General features: G+C 33.5%; 1 protein-coding gene across 1 annotated transcript; it reads left to right on the forward strand.

The window, feature by feature from the left end:
* Positions 1–2040: 2040 nt before the first annotated feature.
* Positions 2041–14808, forward strand: LOC133191449 (major facilitator superfamily domain-containing protein 6-like). The gene is made up of 8 exons (XM_061327204.1): positions 2041–2088; positions 2533–3425; positions 10273–10426; positions 10686–10851; positions 11676–11879; positions 12430–12665; positions 14202–14319; positions 14524–14808. The coding sequence occupies exons 2-7, from the start codon at positions 2737–2739 to the stop codon at positions 14307–14309; spliced, it is 1557 nt and encodes a 518-aa protein (XP_061183188.1). The 5' UTR covers positions 2041–2088; positions 2533–2736; the 3' UTR covers positions 14310–14319; positions 14524–14808.
* The last annotated feature ends 1969 nt before the right edge of the window (positions 14809–16777 follow it).

Raw genomic sequence — 16777 nt, forward strand, 5'->3', positions numbered from 1 at the left:
TGCGTCAATTCCGTTGCTGATATATTGAAGTTTAAGGAACAAACAAGTTGTTTAATAGCAATTACCTATACATTCTCAATAGACTCGATATATCCCAGTGATCTTGAAATAAAAGACAACATAGAGTCTGCAACACGTTTCAAATTTGGATGATTTACAGATTAAAGACGCTTATGACAAATTAACAACTTAACTATATAGCAAACGGAATGATTCAATTTCAGATCAATTTTTGAACCGCTGCAGGGTCCTAACAAATAATTTGATATTGCAAGGCTTTTTAAAATCTCCTTTAAAGTCAACATTTTGCAAATCTATGGTCGTTATGATGACCTTATTTGCAAATACCACCTATCATTGGGTCGTATTTTGGCTGACATGTTTCATACTAATTATAAGGCCATAATTTGTATAATAATTTTCATGACGGATTATTCCGTTTACCTGATCAATACAGAGGGCTCGCAGCGGGTGTAACTGGTCGTCATGGGATGCTTACTCCTCCCAGTCACCTGATGCCACCTCTGCTGTTTCCAGAGGTCCATGTGCTTTTTGTACATGTTGTATTGTGTATACAGGATTGATGAGATTGATCACAGTTCGTTACCTTCACTATTTTCACATGACAGCTATAACACATGTATAAAAGTCATCAACAGCTTTCCTCAACAATGCTTATCAAGCCCTTTCATCGGTCTAAGATTTGTATGAAAAGAAATAGTTTGAGATTTGAGGTTAACAATTTATCTTGGGGAATCAAAAATATTATCTCTAACTTTTATCAGTGTATTCAATAACTATAATTAAGATCGTATCATATTCAGGTTCATGCAAATGAAACTTATCATGGTGATTTTCAATCTACCGATGGCAAGGTGAGAAAAAAAATTTCAGTGACCACGTGTCCCAGTTGACGAGTATGAATAATAATAGTGGCTCCCATGAGAATTTTGTTCGTCCCATTTAAGGCTCACGTTTCGCCATGTATGAAAAGGCCATAGCATGTTTCAGATTTCTTTATCTTAAATTTTAAACATGCGATAATCATTTATTTAGAGTACTAGTCTCTTGTTAAATTTGGAAGAATTCTTGAAATTATCACCAGACGTAGAAAGAAATTTTGTGTTAAGACACATTGCCTTTTTACCGCTTACTCCTCCATGGCACCTGATCCCGCCTCTGATGTTTTTGGAGGTCCGTGTTTGCTCTGATCCCGATTTGTATTGTATAAATGGACTGTGAGCTTGAATATTGTTTGTTTTTCACTTGTCCAGGACTAATGCTTTTTTTCGCACCCTGATCCGATGCATTCAGAAAGTAATTTTTCGAGAGCAACGCCATACACTGATGACTTTAGCATAAATGCACGGTATTTATTTTAGAATATAGAATTATATACATAACGTTTTCTTGTACCGTTGCAAACTGAATGACAAACATAAAATGATACAAAACACACACACACACACCCTTACGCACACACACACCCACCCTCACACACACCCTGACAAACAGTGTGAAGCACACACACACACACACACACACCCTCCCTTACACACACACACACACCCTCACACACACACACACACACACACACACACACACACACACACACACACACACACATATATATATATATATATATATATATATATATATATATATATATATATATATATATATATATATATATATATATATATATATATATACAAGCAATGAAACAAATATCCAGACAATGAGACAGACAAGAGGGCACCGAACAACAGAGACAGACAATGAGATAGGCAGACGATAAACCACACTGAAGCACACACAGACAGACAGACATACATACAAAAACCTAGACATATGTCCTGTTTGAAAAATTTAACAAAGGTGAAGCAGTTTTGATTTTGTATGGACGTGTTTATGGATTAACTGCATATGAAAACTAACGTTTCACCTCACGGAACAAGGTTATATATAATGATTTTCACCTGATGTACTGCCTTAGGGTAAAACGATTGAATCTAATAATATAATTTTTTATGATTACAGATACCTAACAAGGGACCGAGAACACCGTCCACTTTACTCCTACACAAGGTATGAAGCGAATTAAATTTTTATGCAGGTACAGGAAAGTTAAGTGTTTTCAAAGGTATCATTTCAACGAAACATCTGCTACAACTGAGTTAACGTATATACATAACCCAAGATCAATGTCCCGTGCATAGGTTTACATGTGACCTATTGTGTGAAGATCATAAAAAGCGATTGTAGTTGGCTGTGATTTAGTGATATTTTATAAATATTGGAGTTTAAGTTGGTATCTTCATTATTTCAAAAGATTTAGAAAATTGGACGTTGTTTATTTGATGGACTTTCCAGATTCACATTTGAATAATGGATTTAGGCTCACAAATAATAGGGCTATTTTTGCATAATTCCTATAATTCAATCTTCGTTGTACGTTAGCCGTTTACTGTAATAACTATATTGTGTGAAATGTGTGACTGTGGTTTATTGCATTTTTGATTCTAATTGCAGGGGATGTCGATCTTTGACGAAATTTGATTTGGCGAATGTCAGTGTGAATGCTAACACTAAAGGGATTGTGAAAATAAGGAGAGATAACATTAGCAACAGTCTGTCACAGGTGGTTTTCTAGCGGATCATACAACATAATGTTTCCTCAAGGAAATACTTATAAAACGTATGTTTAAAAAATCCAAGTGAAAATCAGTGCAAATAATGAAAGCGGAGGATAGAGAGTCCGTCATTTCGAATGAGGAGAAAAAATGTGTGAAAAAGAATCCAGAAAAAGAATCATGTTATACTTTGGAAACTGACCTTCTCCCTTTCAAACTATTTTACTTCTCCTTTTATGGAGCTCTTGGAGCGGTTTTTCCGTTTATGTCGCTTTATCTGAAGCAATTAGGGTTAAGTCCAAGAGAAATCGGAATCTTGGCTGGAGTGAGGCCGATCTTGGGATTCTGTAGCGGTCCTTTATGGGGATCATTCGCCGATAGATGGCGTATGCGGAGATGCCTTCTTGTGGCCAGTACATTAGGATGGGTCGCATTTATAATGGGAATAGGGTTCGTTACCCCTCCCCGTATATCCGAGGAAAAATGTCGAGACGTTGGACTAAATATTTCTGAATTAGATAATGCGTCTGTTCCATTAAACCTTAATGTGACAATAGAAGAGGCTTCGGCAATTAATTCTGCAGAACTTTTGGAAAGTAGAGGCTGGATGTTTAACTCGGAGGATCTTCAAAGAGTTTTCTTTATTGTCTTTGGGTTGGTGATCTTGGGAGAACTGGTTCAATCCCCCACTTCGTCTCTTGCGGACTCGGGTTGTCTTGAACACCTTGGAAGCGAGAACATGAACAAGTATGGCTTCCAGAGAAGCTGGGGATCACTAGGGTTTGGAGCGCTGTAAGTATCAATCCAACAGAAAAATTACTTCCACTGAATTAAAAAGTCTTTTTGAACTACTTTACTTTACTATTCAACGTTTTTCTAATAAGACCCATTTGTAAAATTTAATGATTATAAAATATGTTCAAACCAACCAGTGTAGAACAAATATTGCATCTGTTGTACTATGACCAGCTTTAAAACCAAATTGACCGTCCGTAATAACGCTATAGTTCTTTGATCAGGTACTCAATCTCTCATTAATTCGGGATGTGAAATTTTTTGATAAACTACTTAAAAGTGTAATACCGATATAATTATTACAGTCATTCAAATTACCCTTTGTTAAAACTGGTGTTATCATATAATACTTCGGACAAGCTTTGAGAAAAAACTCCTGACAAAGACCAATGTTAAATAAATCCACTAAATATACTATGAGATTTAAAAACCATTATATTCAATAAAATATTCATTTAATAGATTGTCCCTCCCGGAAATTTATTTGATAATACGAGTTATCTTCTCTGTAGTACTGGGCTGTTCAATTCAATTCAGGATATGCGGAATTGTCCATTTCAATGGACACCTAGTCACTACCGATTCAAAGAGAATGTCGACTCGAAGAGAGTTCTCCAAACAGTGCTCTCATCTGATAATTCAGTTTTAAACAGTTAATTAAAGTGCTTAGTGCTTGTAAACATGCGACAGTTTCGGTCCATGCGACATGCTTCCTTTCCCTTCCCGAAAAATGCGATAGAATTCTTTTGGGGTTTTCTATTTATTAAGGTATTCCATGCAATCTCCTTGGTTTAACTTTTCTTGCATATCTTTTATAATTTCGCTTAGATGTCCCCCTATTAAAGAATAACGTTGTTTATTTCTTAAATATACATGTATAGGGGACAAAATCAATTTATGTAGTTATATGTTGGATCAACCTGACACATCAGCATTACAGGCCTTTTTTCCCTTTCTTTTTTAAATATCTTTTTTTAGGTTCAAAATAATTTGTTACATGCTGAAATTAGAGTAATTTTATATTTATTCCGGTGTATAGATTTAATTTTTATTTCATTGAATTTCAATATACCAGTAGATATAAAAGTGTATATAGATTTGCGTAAATGAAAGAAAATAAAGCTGGTTTGATATGGAAATTTCGTGATAAATATGTGTTTTAGCAATGATTAAGCCTTTAAAAACTTTTTTAAATACAATTTCTGTAACTTTTTTTTTAAATTTAACTTTATTTTATTTATTCATTTATTTTTTATTTATTTATTTATTTATTTATTTATTTATTTATTTTGAGTATTCTATATCCTAAGCCGACTAGGTGGAATTTGTGTTGTGAACCCAATAAGTGAAATAACTTAAATACATTTTGTAATCTGTATCTCATGCATATTTTTACTTAAATTGGAATATCTAGGGAGGATAAAATGAAAATCATCTTCAGTCTGATGATTGTCACAATAAAACATCACATTCTCAAGATTGTCTTGAATAAATATTCAAACTGTGTGACGGAAGTCTATAATTAAATACTGGAAATTTGTTTCTTTGGCTTACTCTGAATAGGTTTTGTTGAGTATGGTTGCATATGACAAAAATTATAATGTACAAAGTGTTCATATAAAAGAAAAAAGACTTGTTGAGTTGCCCATTAATTTAACACTTTTGAAGATATAATAGTATACAATCTAGAATTTTATTTCTGTACACAAGTATGAATTGAGCAGTGTCTGTAAGTTCCTGTCTGATCCAAAATACACAATAACATTAAAGAAGCTCCTAAAAAGAAGCCCTCAATTGATGTTTTATGTAAAATGCTGAATTGTTCTTATAATATAAATCAACGATATCTCAACTGTGTATTCTCGATACATATATGGATTTTGTAAGCATAGGACCCGAAGATTTCTTGAATATCAATAGATTATCATAGATAAATTCCCTTTTTAACGTCTTAATATATATAGAGAGAGAGAAAGAGAGAGAGAGAGCCAGCGCATGTTCGACGGCTGTTCTTAAGAGAACTGTGAGTACTGTAGTACGCTGTATATGAAAAAATAATGTCTTATTAAAAGAGATGAGCCGACAAACGTGCCCTCATACAATTTTACAAAAAAAAGAGCTTGTTTAAAACAAGCTTGCTTCCATTGTTATGACTGTATTGACTTTGGTTTAACCTTGACTGACCAGTTCAATATTATAATTCATTATGCGATGTCCAGCTGCGAGTGCACTTGTAAATACAATTATTCTAAAACGTGACCTCGGTCTAATTCAGGACTGAGAGCGTGTTTTGTTGATCTGCCAACTGCAGAATTGAGCAAGTTAAATTTGTTGTTATAATTAAAATCTTTTAATTTCATTTTAACATCGCTGTAATTGTCGTAAATGAAATATGGAGATAACGAACAGTATTTAAGCTCCATTAAAACAATACAAATCGTGCGCAGAGCAAACACGGACCTCAAAAACTTCAGAGGTGGGATCAGGTGCCATGGAGGAGTGAGCATCCCCTGCCGCCGTGTGCTCCTTGTCATGATCAGGAAATAACGGGAAAATCCGTCGACAATTCAGTGTGTAAATAATGGCCTAACAATTAGTATGAAAAACTAAACAGTCAGCATATGGCTTAATGATAGATTGTATTTGCTGACAAGGTCCTTGTATCGACCATAGAACTTACGAAATGATGACTTTAATCGAGACTATTGATATTCTTGTTAACTGATACTACACATATTCGAATTGAGAGAGAGAGTGAGAGAGATGTCGACATGACGTAGCTGAAGAACTGTAGCTCTCTGGTTGAGAAAATTCGGACAGACAAACCAGAGAATTCGTATTCGGCCATTCTGACGTCCATGTTGGGGTCTTGGTAAAATAACACGCCCGAGTTTACCTATAATTTCTTTTTTACATACATATTGCATTCTTTTATAGACGATCTAGATGGTATGTGACCCCCCCCCCCCTCAAAAAAAATTATTTAGATTTTCTAAGCAAGTGATTGTTCTTTATTAGACGTATTATACCACGACGCCAACTTGCACGTCGTAATTCGAATTTTTAAAAACTGATATTCCAATGCCATATAGGGCTGTTTGAAACGGTAAAGTAACAAGATTATTTGTAAAATATGGTTAATTAACGGAGACTTTGCTTTTGGCGGGGGAAGGCACATAATACAAGAAATAATACCCGAAGCGAGCGACCAAAAAAAAAAAAAAGAAAGAAAGAAAAAGAAAGATTAAAGCGGCGACGTAAATCGAAGGTTTTTACAATGCTTGGACCTGTAGCTCTGTAATTTTCTCAACCAGAGAGCTATAGTTCTGCAGCTCGACATGGCGCTGATAGATAGCTCCGCCCCTGCCTCCTATTATTGATTCGGTGACCTAAAAACCACTCCAGGTAGATATCAAATTCCGGACGGAGACACTATGTATCGTTCCTTCAGTTCTGATTCAAGACACAAATACATTGCTTCTTTAAAAATGTTTTATTATCATGTTTATATCAATCTTGCTGTTGTGTGTAAAATATTTTGTGCTCACTTCATTTACAGCTTGGTAGAGGAATTGCAAAAAGACCCAAAATGGGACGTTGAGTCCACTCATTGTAATATTATGCACAGGTGTTTAAAGAAATACTGAGAGAGTCTGGGTAATGACGGGTTGTTTAAACAGTAATAAACACTTCACAAACTGATCTTTTTGATCCGATCTCGATCAAGAGAGCTGAAGTTATCTCCAAAATGACTTTATGTCTAAAAGCAAAAGTAAATATAAGTTATTAAATTGAATTAGAAATAAATCTTTAAATGAAATTGTGTTCAAATAAACACATGCATGAATTTCCATTTTCTTTTCGACTACTGAATTATGTATATATTTCAACTGAAGGGCCATGACTTCTTTCAAGGAGAGATCGATACATGTACTTAAGAAGCTGTGAAAATTTGTGCGGGTCACCTAGAATCACTGGGCCAGAAATGATGAAACTTACATGAATGATTCCCGACAAAGTATAGATTCGGATTTGTTAATTGGTATGATGGTGCCACAAAAGAGGATTAAAGTTTTTCATGGGATTATATTGGAAAATACCTTTTAAAATCTTCTTAGGGACAGCAGGACCATGGTATCCGTAGACAATTCAGAGTGAAAATAATAACCTAACAATTTGTATGAAAGACGTCAGTCAACATTCGACCCAACAACAGATATATTTGCAAGCAAATCATTGAATCGACCATATAATTTGCGAAATCGTAACTTTAAACATGATTGTTGAAATCCCTGTATCATCAACTTATTTTTCAATGTCCCGTCTCGTTAAAAAAAATCGTGCGTAGAATGAAAAAGATGGAGATAACGAACAGAAATCTATCTTTAAAAAAATCTACAAAAAATACAAATCTGTGAATAGGGCATAAAACATGGAAATTCCAGAGGTGGGATCAGGTGCCTAAAAGAAGTAAGCATCCCCTGTTGACAGGTCACGTTCGCTGTGAGCCCTAACTATTGATCGGGTAGATGGAATATTTCATACTCAAATTTAGTATAGATACAAAGGCCTTACAATTAATATGAAACACGTCAGCCAAATTACGACCCAATGATAGGCTATATTTTCTAACAAGGTCATTATAACGACCATAGAATTTCGAAATGCTTACTTTTAAAGAAGTTGTTGAAATCCATGTAACATCAAATTTATATGTTAGTAGCCTGCCTTTGGTTTAAAAATTGATTACTCAGAACATGCTCTTGAGTATCCAATAAGTTGGGAGACATAAACACCATATGCAGGTGATAATAATATATTGCTACATAAATAAAGGAAGTTGACGATAGAAATTTTGAATTAAGTCATCACGTGCACATTTATCATAAAGTTTAGTTGTCAGTTTGCCATCAAAGTCTTCCTCTTGTAAAATGTCCAAATATAAAACAGATATGTAAGATTTTGTGGTGTCTTTTACTTTGAATACAATGGGATATATCCAATCAACCTATGAATGAAACTGAACATTGTTAATTGATAAAACATCGTCGATATACATCTAAATGTGGAATTGAAGGCCACAGCAAAAGACCTTATTTCAATATAGAAGTTTTTGAAAGAAGATTCCGCTTTATATGAATACATATAAGTGCATATTGATTTCTTTGGTCACAAAGTGTTGAAAAGTCGTATTGTTTGATGCTATTGATTTTGGAAACATTTTGTAGTTTCAAATTTTCTAAAAGTTCTTTAAGTATCCTCATCTTATTAAAATCAATTCTCTAATACGTCGTCGTTGTACAGTACTCCTGATGTTTCTCCTTCACTACCGTTCATATTTTCATGAGGAGTAGAGAGGTTTAGCGGAGCATTTACAAGAACCCGCTATGTATCTTTGTTATTTTTTTTTTTTTTTTTTTTTTTTTTTTTTTTTTGAAGTTTAGGAATCCAGTATAGGTATGGAAATTGAAATTTAATTTCGTTGTTGGGAACACACACACACAAAAATTAAAACTGAAATGTGATTTTGAAGAATTTCCTCCTTAGAAAGGGAACTACGAGTATAATTGGATTACAACTTGTAGAGATAAATCCAGTTCTTCTAAGATGCAGTTTTAATAATGAGCCTCGCAGACTATGTTGTCACATGCTTTGTAAGCTGAAACAAGTGCATATTGATCATATAATCTATATAATTCTTTTTTCACTTCTGAAACATTGAAGACAGAAGGATAGGTGGTTTTCAAATTACCCCTTAACATTTAATGCTTGATTTCAACATCCATCATACTTTTAATTCATTTTGACAAAGTGTCATGGTCTTCTTTTTCATATATGATCCATCGTGTGGCATAATCTTCAACAGAATTCATAATATTTATGAAAATCGTTAGTTAAAAGATCGGGGTTCCAAAAATGTTGGCTCTTTTGAAATAAGTGATTAAAGGTCCTCATTGTCAACTATATTTACGTCACCAGTTATGACGTGTGACGGTGTCCAGCAGGGCTACAGTTGTAGGATGAAGACAAACATGAACAAATAGGAGGATTATGTTTCAGACGTTCGATATCTAGGCACTGTAGAGCTTCTTTTATTATAATTAAATTTGGAATTAATGGTCAATGAATATTTGTAAGAAATACGAAGTGTAGGCTTCAACTTAAAATATGGTGGAATACAAGACTGGGCCCTTTTAAGATTAAGAATATTACTAATGTTTATGGCATCAATTCCTTTGTAAGTTTAAAAAACAGACGTGTCTCTTGAGAATTCTTTTTTCCGTGAAACGTGGAGGCTTAAAAATCCTGTGATTGGCAATATCCATAATTACAGAATCCAGCCTGTATTCTGGTGTTGAAGAATCCAAGTATGGTCTTTCTTTAGCCTTTTCATTTGAGTAAAGTGTAGTGCGGATGTGATACAGATCTAACTGTTTATTGACGTAACGAATAAGTGAGTCAAAAGAGACGCCATATGTATTAGCTTTAATGTAAGACCAGTGCTAGTGGATTCACTAGCCATGCTAGTGGATTAGTGTTCGAATTTGTCATGACTCCTACGGGTTAGAATGGGGCCAAGCTATGGGATCAAAATTTTCATGTAAACAAAGAGGGGGTGGTCTTTCAAAGAACAGCAGGACCAATGTGTCTCCAGTTTGCGTTTTGGCCCATGGACTCCATCTTTATAAATATGATATTATATCGCAGTAAGATAATTAATTTATATATTTTAACATTGAAACAATCAAATATTTCGCCATAATAAAAGATTTTACATAAATGTAATGTTTCATTCTCAAAAACATCAATTTTAAACTAAGAGAGGTTGTTTTTCCCTCTTTAGTTCCATTAGCGCTGGAGGAGTCGTTGCTCTGACGAGATACAAGGTTGAGGTCTGTGGATTCAGCATCCAGATGAGTGACTACAGAATATGTTTCTACTTTTTTGCTGGTTGCATGGTTTTCACTTTCATTGCTGCGCTGTTGTATAAATTTCCGGTATTTTTTTTACATAGTTATACATACAATTTTTACGTGAATAGCCATAGTCACTTGATATATATTACCAATGTAATCAGAGTGACATTTTGTTTTGATTTATACATGTATATGTTAAAACATTTTGCAACATTTTCTTTAAAAATATAATTCAATTGTTTTTCGAAATGTTCATTGTTGCAAAATTTACGCTGTGAAACTGAGACTTTAACGATGCATCATTTTTTAAAATTTTATTTATCAATTTATTTTTTAATAGAAACAACAAGAAGAAAAATCCAACGGAAAACCCATTCCAGCTGTGATGGGGACTTTTAAGCTATTCTGCTCTATACATTACGCCTCCTGGTTATTTGTTGCATTCTTCATGGGTGTATCCAACGGTCTGATATGGGGCTTTTTATACTGGCACTTGGAAAATATAGGTGAAAAATTATTTACCCAGTCGGGTTTCAGTCACATTGCAATGTGTGAAGAACCATATTTGAATGAAAATTGATACAATATACAGTATGTTCGTGTTAGAACAATTCTATTAAATTTCTTTCAAGCTGTTGTACACACATAAACTTTTAGAACAGCCATATGTTCTGGGGAAAAATATGTTTAAAAGCAAGGACATATGCAACGTACCTTACCTACTGATAATTTTTCAAGATATTCTTAATATAAGATTATAGTGCCATCAGATGTTCGTAGACAAAAAATCAGCATGCATTACCAGGGGTTTTGAAAAGATATCAATTGATGAAAATTCTTGTATGATTCAAAGAAAAATATACAAAAATTACTAAGCATATATTCTATGTATTTTGTTTATCCAAACTTGTTTTAGAAGAAGTGTATAACAGCATATATAGACATGAAAATATAGCACACAGTTCCTTCAAGTATTGGAACTCTTCAACTCCATGGGAAAAGACAATAAAGTTCAAACTACGTTGCGTATGTCCTTAATTTTATATTTTGGATCTCTTGATAGATATTATATATCGAATAATGAAATAGTATACGTAGTATACACTCCTCCAAGGCACCTGATCCCACCTCTAAATTTTGAGGTCCGTGTTTGCTCCAATTTTGTATTGTTTAATGGACTTTCGAGATTGAATACTTTTCGTTCTCTTCATATTTCATACATGAAGATCATACTAAGCAATAACTTTTAAGTACTAAAAACGTCTGAAAATCTTATCTTGTTCAAAATTATTCTTTTTTTAGTTTCTGAACCCTCTTTTTATCTTGTTAGGGGCCACCCAATTCTTGGTAGGCATTGGATCCGTGATAAGCTGTACCTCAGAGGCGGTGATGTTTTTAGTTATATTCTACGTTTTTAGACATATATCATACTCGACCTTTATGGTATTAGGACTGCTGGGATATGTTTGTAGATTCTGTGTGTTTGCATCCGTCACAAATCCTTGGCTAGTCCTACCAGTAGAAATATTTCAAGGTTTGTATTGTGGGAATTTCACTTTTACTCTACTTTAATCGCTTGAATTGATTTGTGCTCTTTTTTGAGTTGTTTGTATTGCGACGGCAGAGTATTCGTACGTTGGCAAGAGACAAAATCTTAGGTTGATATGGTGGAATATAAATCTTTGTAAAGGTCCAGTATTTTTTACCTGATGATCTAAGTCCACTAAGATTTTTTCCATTATTGAACAGTAATTTAAAAAAAGGATCCTACCAAATATATCCCCTTATATGTCTATACCCACATGTACTTTTATGAAGTGTTTGAGAACGTTTAAGAACGCTAATTTTAGTTATCATTGTAATTCTATTTATATAATCCAAACCTTTAGTCACACATGAAAACAAAAAAATATTCAATGTGTTTCAATTTGAATTGTATAGAAGCAATCATTCTGTCGAGTTTTATTGAATTTTTTCCCCCCAGATCTATGCTATTTCAATTTTTCATGTTATAGAGTACGTAATTATTGATTTAAACAATATTACAAAATCGAAGATAATAAAATTATATCATTGTTTTTAAGGTTGCACATATGCTGGGGTATGGAGTGCCCTGACGGCCTATATGTGTTCTGCAGTACCTCAAGAAAACTTGGCCACTATGCAGGGGATCCTCCATGGGGTCTATTGGGGTTTGGGGTCCGGATGCGGAAGTTTAATTGGCGGAATTCTGGTCCAAAGACTTGGTGCTCAAATGACTTTCTGGATATTTGCTGGAGCTTCTGGTTTTCATCTGATCTTTTTTGTCATTGTGCAAAAAGCAAGTATTTAATTTTTTTTTTTAAATTATATTATGTATGATGAATAGTGGGGTTGATTTAAAGAGAAAAAGAAGATACTAAAGGATTCTAGTTAAATCAAAAAAAGATCTGATTCCTCTCTCAAAGGGAGATAATTTTTAAAAATCGTGAAAATTTCGGACATCCGTTAAAAGTCTTCTTCTCTAGAAAGATTACAGGGCCAGAAAAGTTGAAAATTATATGAAAACTTTCTGGCATAGTGTAGATTCGGATTTGTTCACATCATTATGCTCCGTAAGTAGAGTGGAACCACTCTTGGAGATCTGTTTTATATGGAAACATATAGGGAAAAATCTTATTTTTTTCTTCTCAAGAACAACAGGGTCCTTATTAATCACAAATGTATTAATATGCAAGTGCCCTCAAATGATGTGGATTCAAGTTATTCAAGTCATGGCGGGGTGGGGCTACAATAGGTTAACAAAATTTAACAAGGGAATATATAGTAACAAACATTTTCAAGAGAAGCAAAACCACAATAAATCATTATTAATATGCAAACATTCCTTAATTTTTTGGTCTATTTTATATTTAGCTATGGGCCTTGATGTTAGGGTAGGGCTAAAATTGGAAATCAAATTTTACATAATGATAGTTAACAGGAAAGCAATTCCTTAAAAAAAAATATCAAGGGGGAACAGCAAGGTCATGTTAGTCATACTGATATTGAAGCGTCCCAATGTGAGCATTCAGTTTGGATAAGTCATCTGGGGTCAGATTTTTTATGGGAACAATGGAAAAAAACATCTTATGAAGAACAGCAAGTGCAATGTGACAGAACAGCGGGTGTCATGTGACGCAGGTGAGCCTTGTGGCTCATGGGCATCTCGCCCCCCCTTTTTTGTTATAGAATATATTTTTGTTGATTATTGTATTTTTGATGAAACAAGGATATTAACAGTCTCGTTTAAAGTCATCATTTTAAAAGTTCTATGATCGATACAATGACTTAATCAGCAAAACAATCTATCGTTGAGTTGAACGCTGACTGACGTTTGTTAGACCATTATTTAAACACTGCGTTGTCTACGGATTTTTCCGTTTTCTCGATCATGACAAGGAGCACACGGCGGGTGTGACCGGTCGGCAGGGGATGCTCACTCCTCCATGGCACCTGACCCAACCTCTGATTTTTTTTAGAGATCCGTGTTTGCTTTGTTCCCGATTTGTATTATTTCAATGACTTTTGAGCTTGATTAGTGTTCGTCATATCAGTTAATGGTCGGTTAAACAATCAATATATGAAATTAAATGACCTCGGCAAAATATTTACACTTTAGTTTAGTTTTTACCTTAATTTGACATCCCTCTAATTCTAAAAATCTTCGAGGAAAAAGGGAATGAATTTGTGTAGAAGCATTTCTTTTGTAGCTTAAATTATTAATTACATATATATCCTCATATGATAGCAACTTTAAAAAACAAAATGATTTTAAATCAAAGATCAAATAGAATGTGTCTCATATTTATATAGAAAGTTAATTTTTCTCTTGCAGTTCAGTAAAGGCGGTCCGATTGCAAAGGAAGAGTATGAAGAAATTGTGAGCTACAATCCACAGAAACAGAATGGTGCAATAGATTATGACAAACTGTCGTATCATTGACATTTTCCTTGTAAGTATTTAAACTGACAATATTTCAGATCTATCTCTGATCCAAAACTAGTGTGCATTCAGTATTGTTTCCACTAACCTTTCTCCACTATATAATTTTAGATTCTACTGAAATGTGTTATATTCTCCTTTAAGATTCTACTGAAATGTTTTATATTCTCCAATTAAACCAGTTTGTTTTCAAACATCTTTTTTTTGTTTACAGGTGTATACTTGATATTGTCAGTGTCAGAAGGTTCCCTAGAGATAATGACTCTGTGACAATGGATTTTAATGACAAAGTGTTGTGTCGTGATTATGTACAATTTCAGCAAAAACTATATTTTCATTGCCAATATGTTATTAAAAATAATGTGAAGAAATATCAAAATGTATACTTTTTAAAACTAACGATCAACTTCTATGAAAACAATAGATTTTTATTCCGGTATTAACTAAATTAAAGCACTAAAGAAACAAGCTTAAGCTCATTTATGTAATAAAAATATACAAAAATACCTAGACATTGATACTAATAAATCGAATTAATCACACTTTATATTTTTTATGCTCACCTGGGTATCATGAGTTTTTCGTTTAATTTCAATTATATTACTCCGGAGCTTGTAGCCTATTATCAACATGCATATAATCTATTTGATACCTCTTGAAGTTCAGGAGAAAAAGAAGAATTTTTAAGATGTAATACATCTTTGTCATTTAAACATGAAGTTTTCTATGCAATGTCGGGGTAGAAAACATTATCTTCTTATTTACAAGAAGGAAACTTTATTGATTTACCGATTCAATCGATTTTCAACTTGAACTAGAAGCCAACAAAAGTAAGTGTTTGCCTCTGAGGCTACTCTCCTTTGTACCCGGGTAACTAGCAAAAAAGCCACAATAGTTATTCCATAATTTACAAAAATATACTTGTATCAAATTGAGCATAACATGCTCAGGTAAGCATGCGACCCGTGGGCTTCTTATTAGTATTTCACATAATAAATTCATTACCAGTCTCATATTGAATTTAACGAAGCATGAATTCTGTTTAAGGGGGTTTTGAAAAAAACGGTATTTGTGTTTTAAAAAAGGCATTTTAATTTTCAGCTCTTAATTAGTTCACAGGATAAAATGAAAATTCTGAATCCTTATGTACATCTACAAGACACCATCAATCATTCCAACATTTGAAGAAGCTAGATCTACTGCTTAAAATTAAGAAAAATTCTTGAAACATAATTTTTAGAAAAACATCTTATTTCAGCCCCTTATTGGCCTCCTGGGTGAAAAAGGAAATGCATATCTAAAAGAAACGTTTCTTGATATTCCAAAGATAATTTGGCTATTACGTAAGGTGTAAGAGGAGTACTAAAACCTGGTTTTTTGGTTTTAAAAAAATAAGCAAAAAGGAAAATAACATTGTTTGAAGACTCTCCATTGGCCTCCCAGATAAAAATGAAAGTTTCAAATCTTACTGCATATCTGTAGGATACCACCAATCATATTTCCAAAGATGATTTAACTACTGCAAAAATTACAAGAGGAGTTCTTGTATCCAGGTTTTTATATTAAAAAATCACTTTTCAACCCCCATTTGGACCCACAGAATGAAAATTCAGAAACTTATTTCACATTTACAGAACACGAATCATATTCCTAAAGATGATTTTGCTTACTGCATAAAATGTTAGAGGATTTCTGGAACAAGGTTTTGTGTAAAGCGTTTTGCGATCACCAATTGGCCTCCAGGATAAAAATGAAAATCCAAAACTTTATTAGACATCTAAAGAACATCACAAATTGTATTTTTTAAAAAATGATTTGGCTACTGATGTCAAGGGAACTCTGGGAATCAGGTTTAAAAAAAACTTCGTTTTTCGACCCCCAGTTTGCTCCTATGATGAAAATGAAATCTCCCTTATCATCACCATTCATATTCTAAAATCGATATGTGGCTACAGCTAAAAATGTCTGAGAAGGTGAGTGTAGCAGAAGACAGAGGGACTGGAATACTAACAATATATCCGAATCTTTTTTTTTGGGGGGGGGGGGAGGAGTAGGCGGGTAAAGTAAAAAAAAATCTTCTGAAATCAAAGTGTATATTTCTAAAATTAACAAATTTAAGAATTTGAAATTTTTAATTAAATAAAAAATTCAAATTTAATGGTTGAAAAACGAAAAGAAAGGTGACCTAGACATTCCTTTTGATTCAATTTTTAAGAATTTTGGGTTCCACAAAAAAATAATAGCTCCAATACTCTGTAACTTAGATTTTATTGTGCGTAAGTTCGTACTACATTTTAGCTTCGTGTGTCGAAAAGGTTAACAATGATTTTATTTAAACTAGCAGAAAAAAAAGCGACAAACTGAACTTTGAAGATATACAATGTTTGTGCAAAGAAAACATGTAAGAAGTGTTTGGAATAGCTTTCAAAATATATATACATTTGTATTTCAAGTAGATGCTATCATTA

The sequence above is a fragment of the Saccostrea echinata genome, unplaced genomic scaffold (genome assembly GCF_033153115.1).
Source record: "Saccostrea echinata isolate AGI-Se365-2 ecotype Australia unplaced genomic scaffold, CSIRO_AGI_Sech_v1 ptg000023l, whole genome shotgun sequence".
Taxonomy (NCBI): Eukaryota; Metazoa; Mollusca; class Bivalvia; order Ostreida; family Ostreidae; genus Saccostrea; species Saccostrea echinata.

Bases quoted from the DNA above. Each gene is read 5' to 3' on its own strand.
- LOC133191449 (XM_061327204.1), top strand. From the start codon at position 2,737: ATGAAAGCGGAGGATAGAGAGTCCGTCATTTCGAATGAGGAGAAAAAA. The intron at 3,426-10,272 runs GTAAGTATCAAT...TTCCCTCTTTAG, and splicing joins TCACTAGGGTTTGGAGCGCT to TTCCATTAGCGCTGGAGGAG. The intron at 12,666-14,201 runs GCAAGTATTTAA...TTTCTCTTGCAG, and splicing joins TTTTTGTCATTGTGCAAAAA to TTCAGTAAAGGCGGTCCGAT.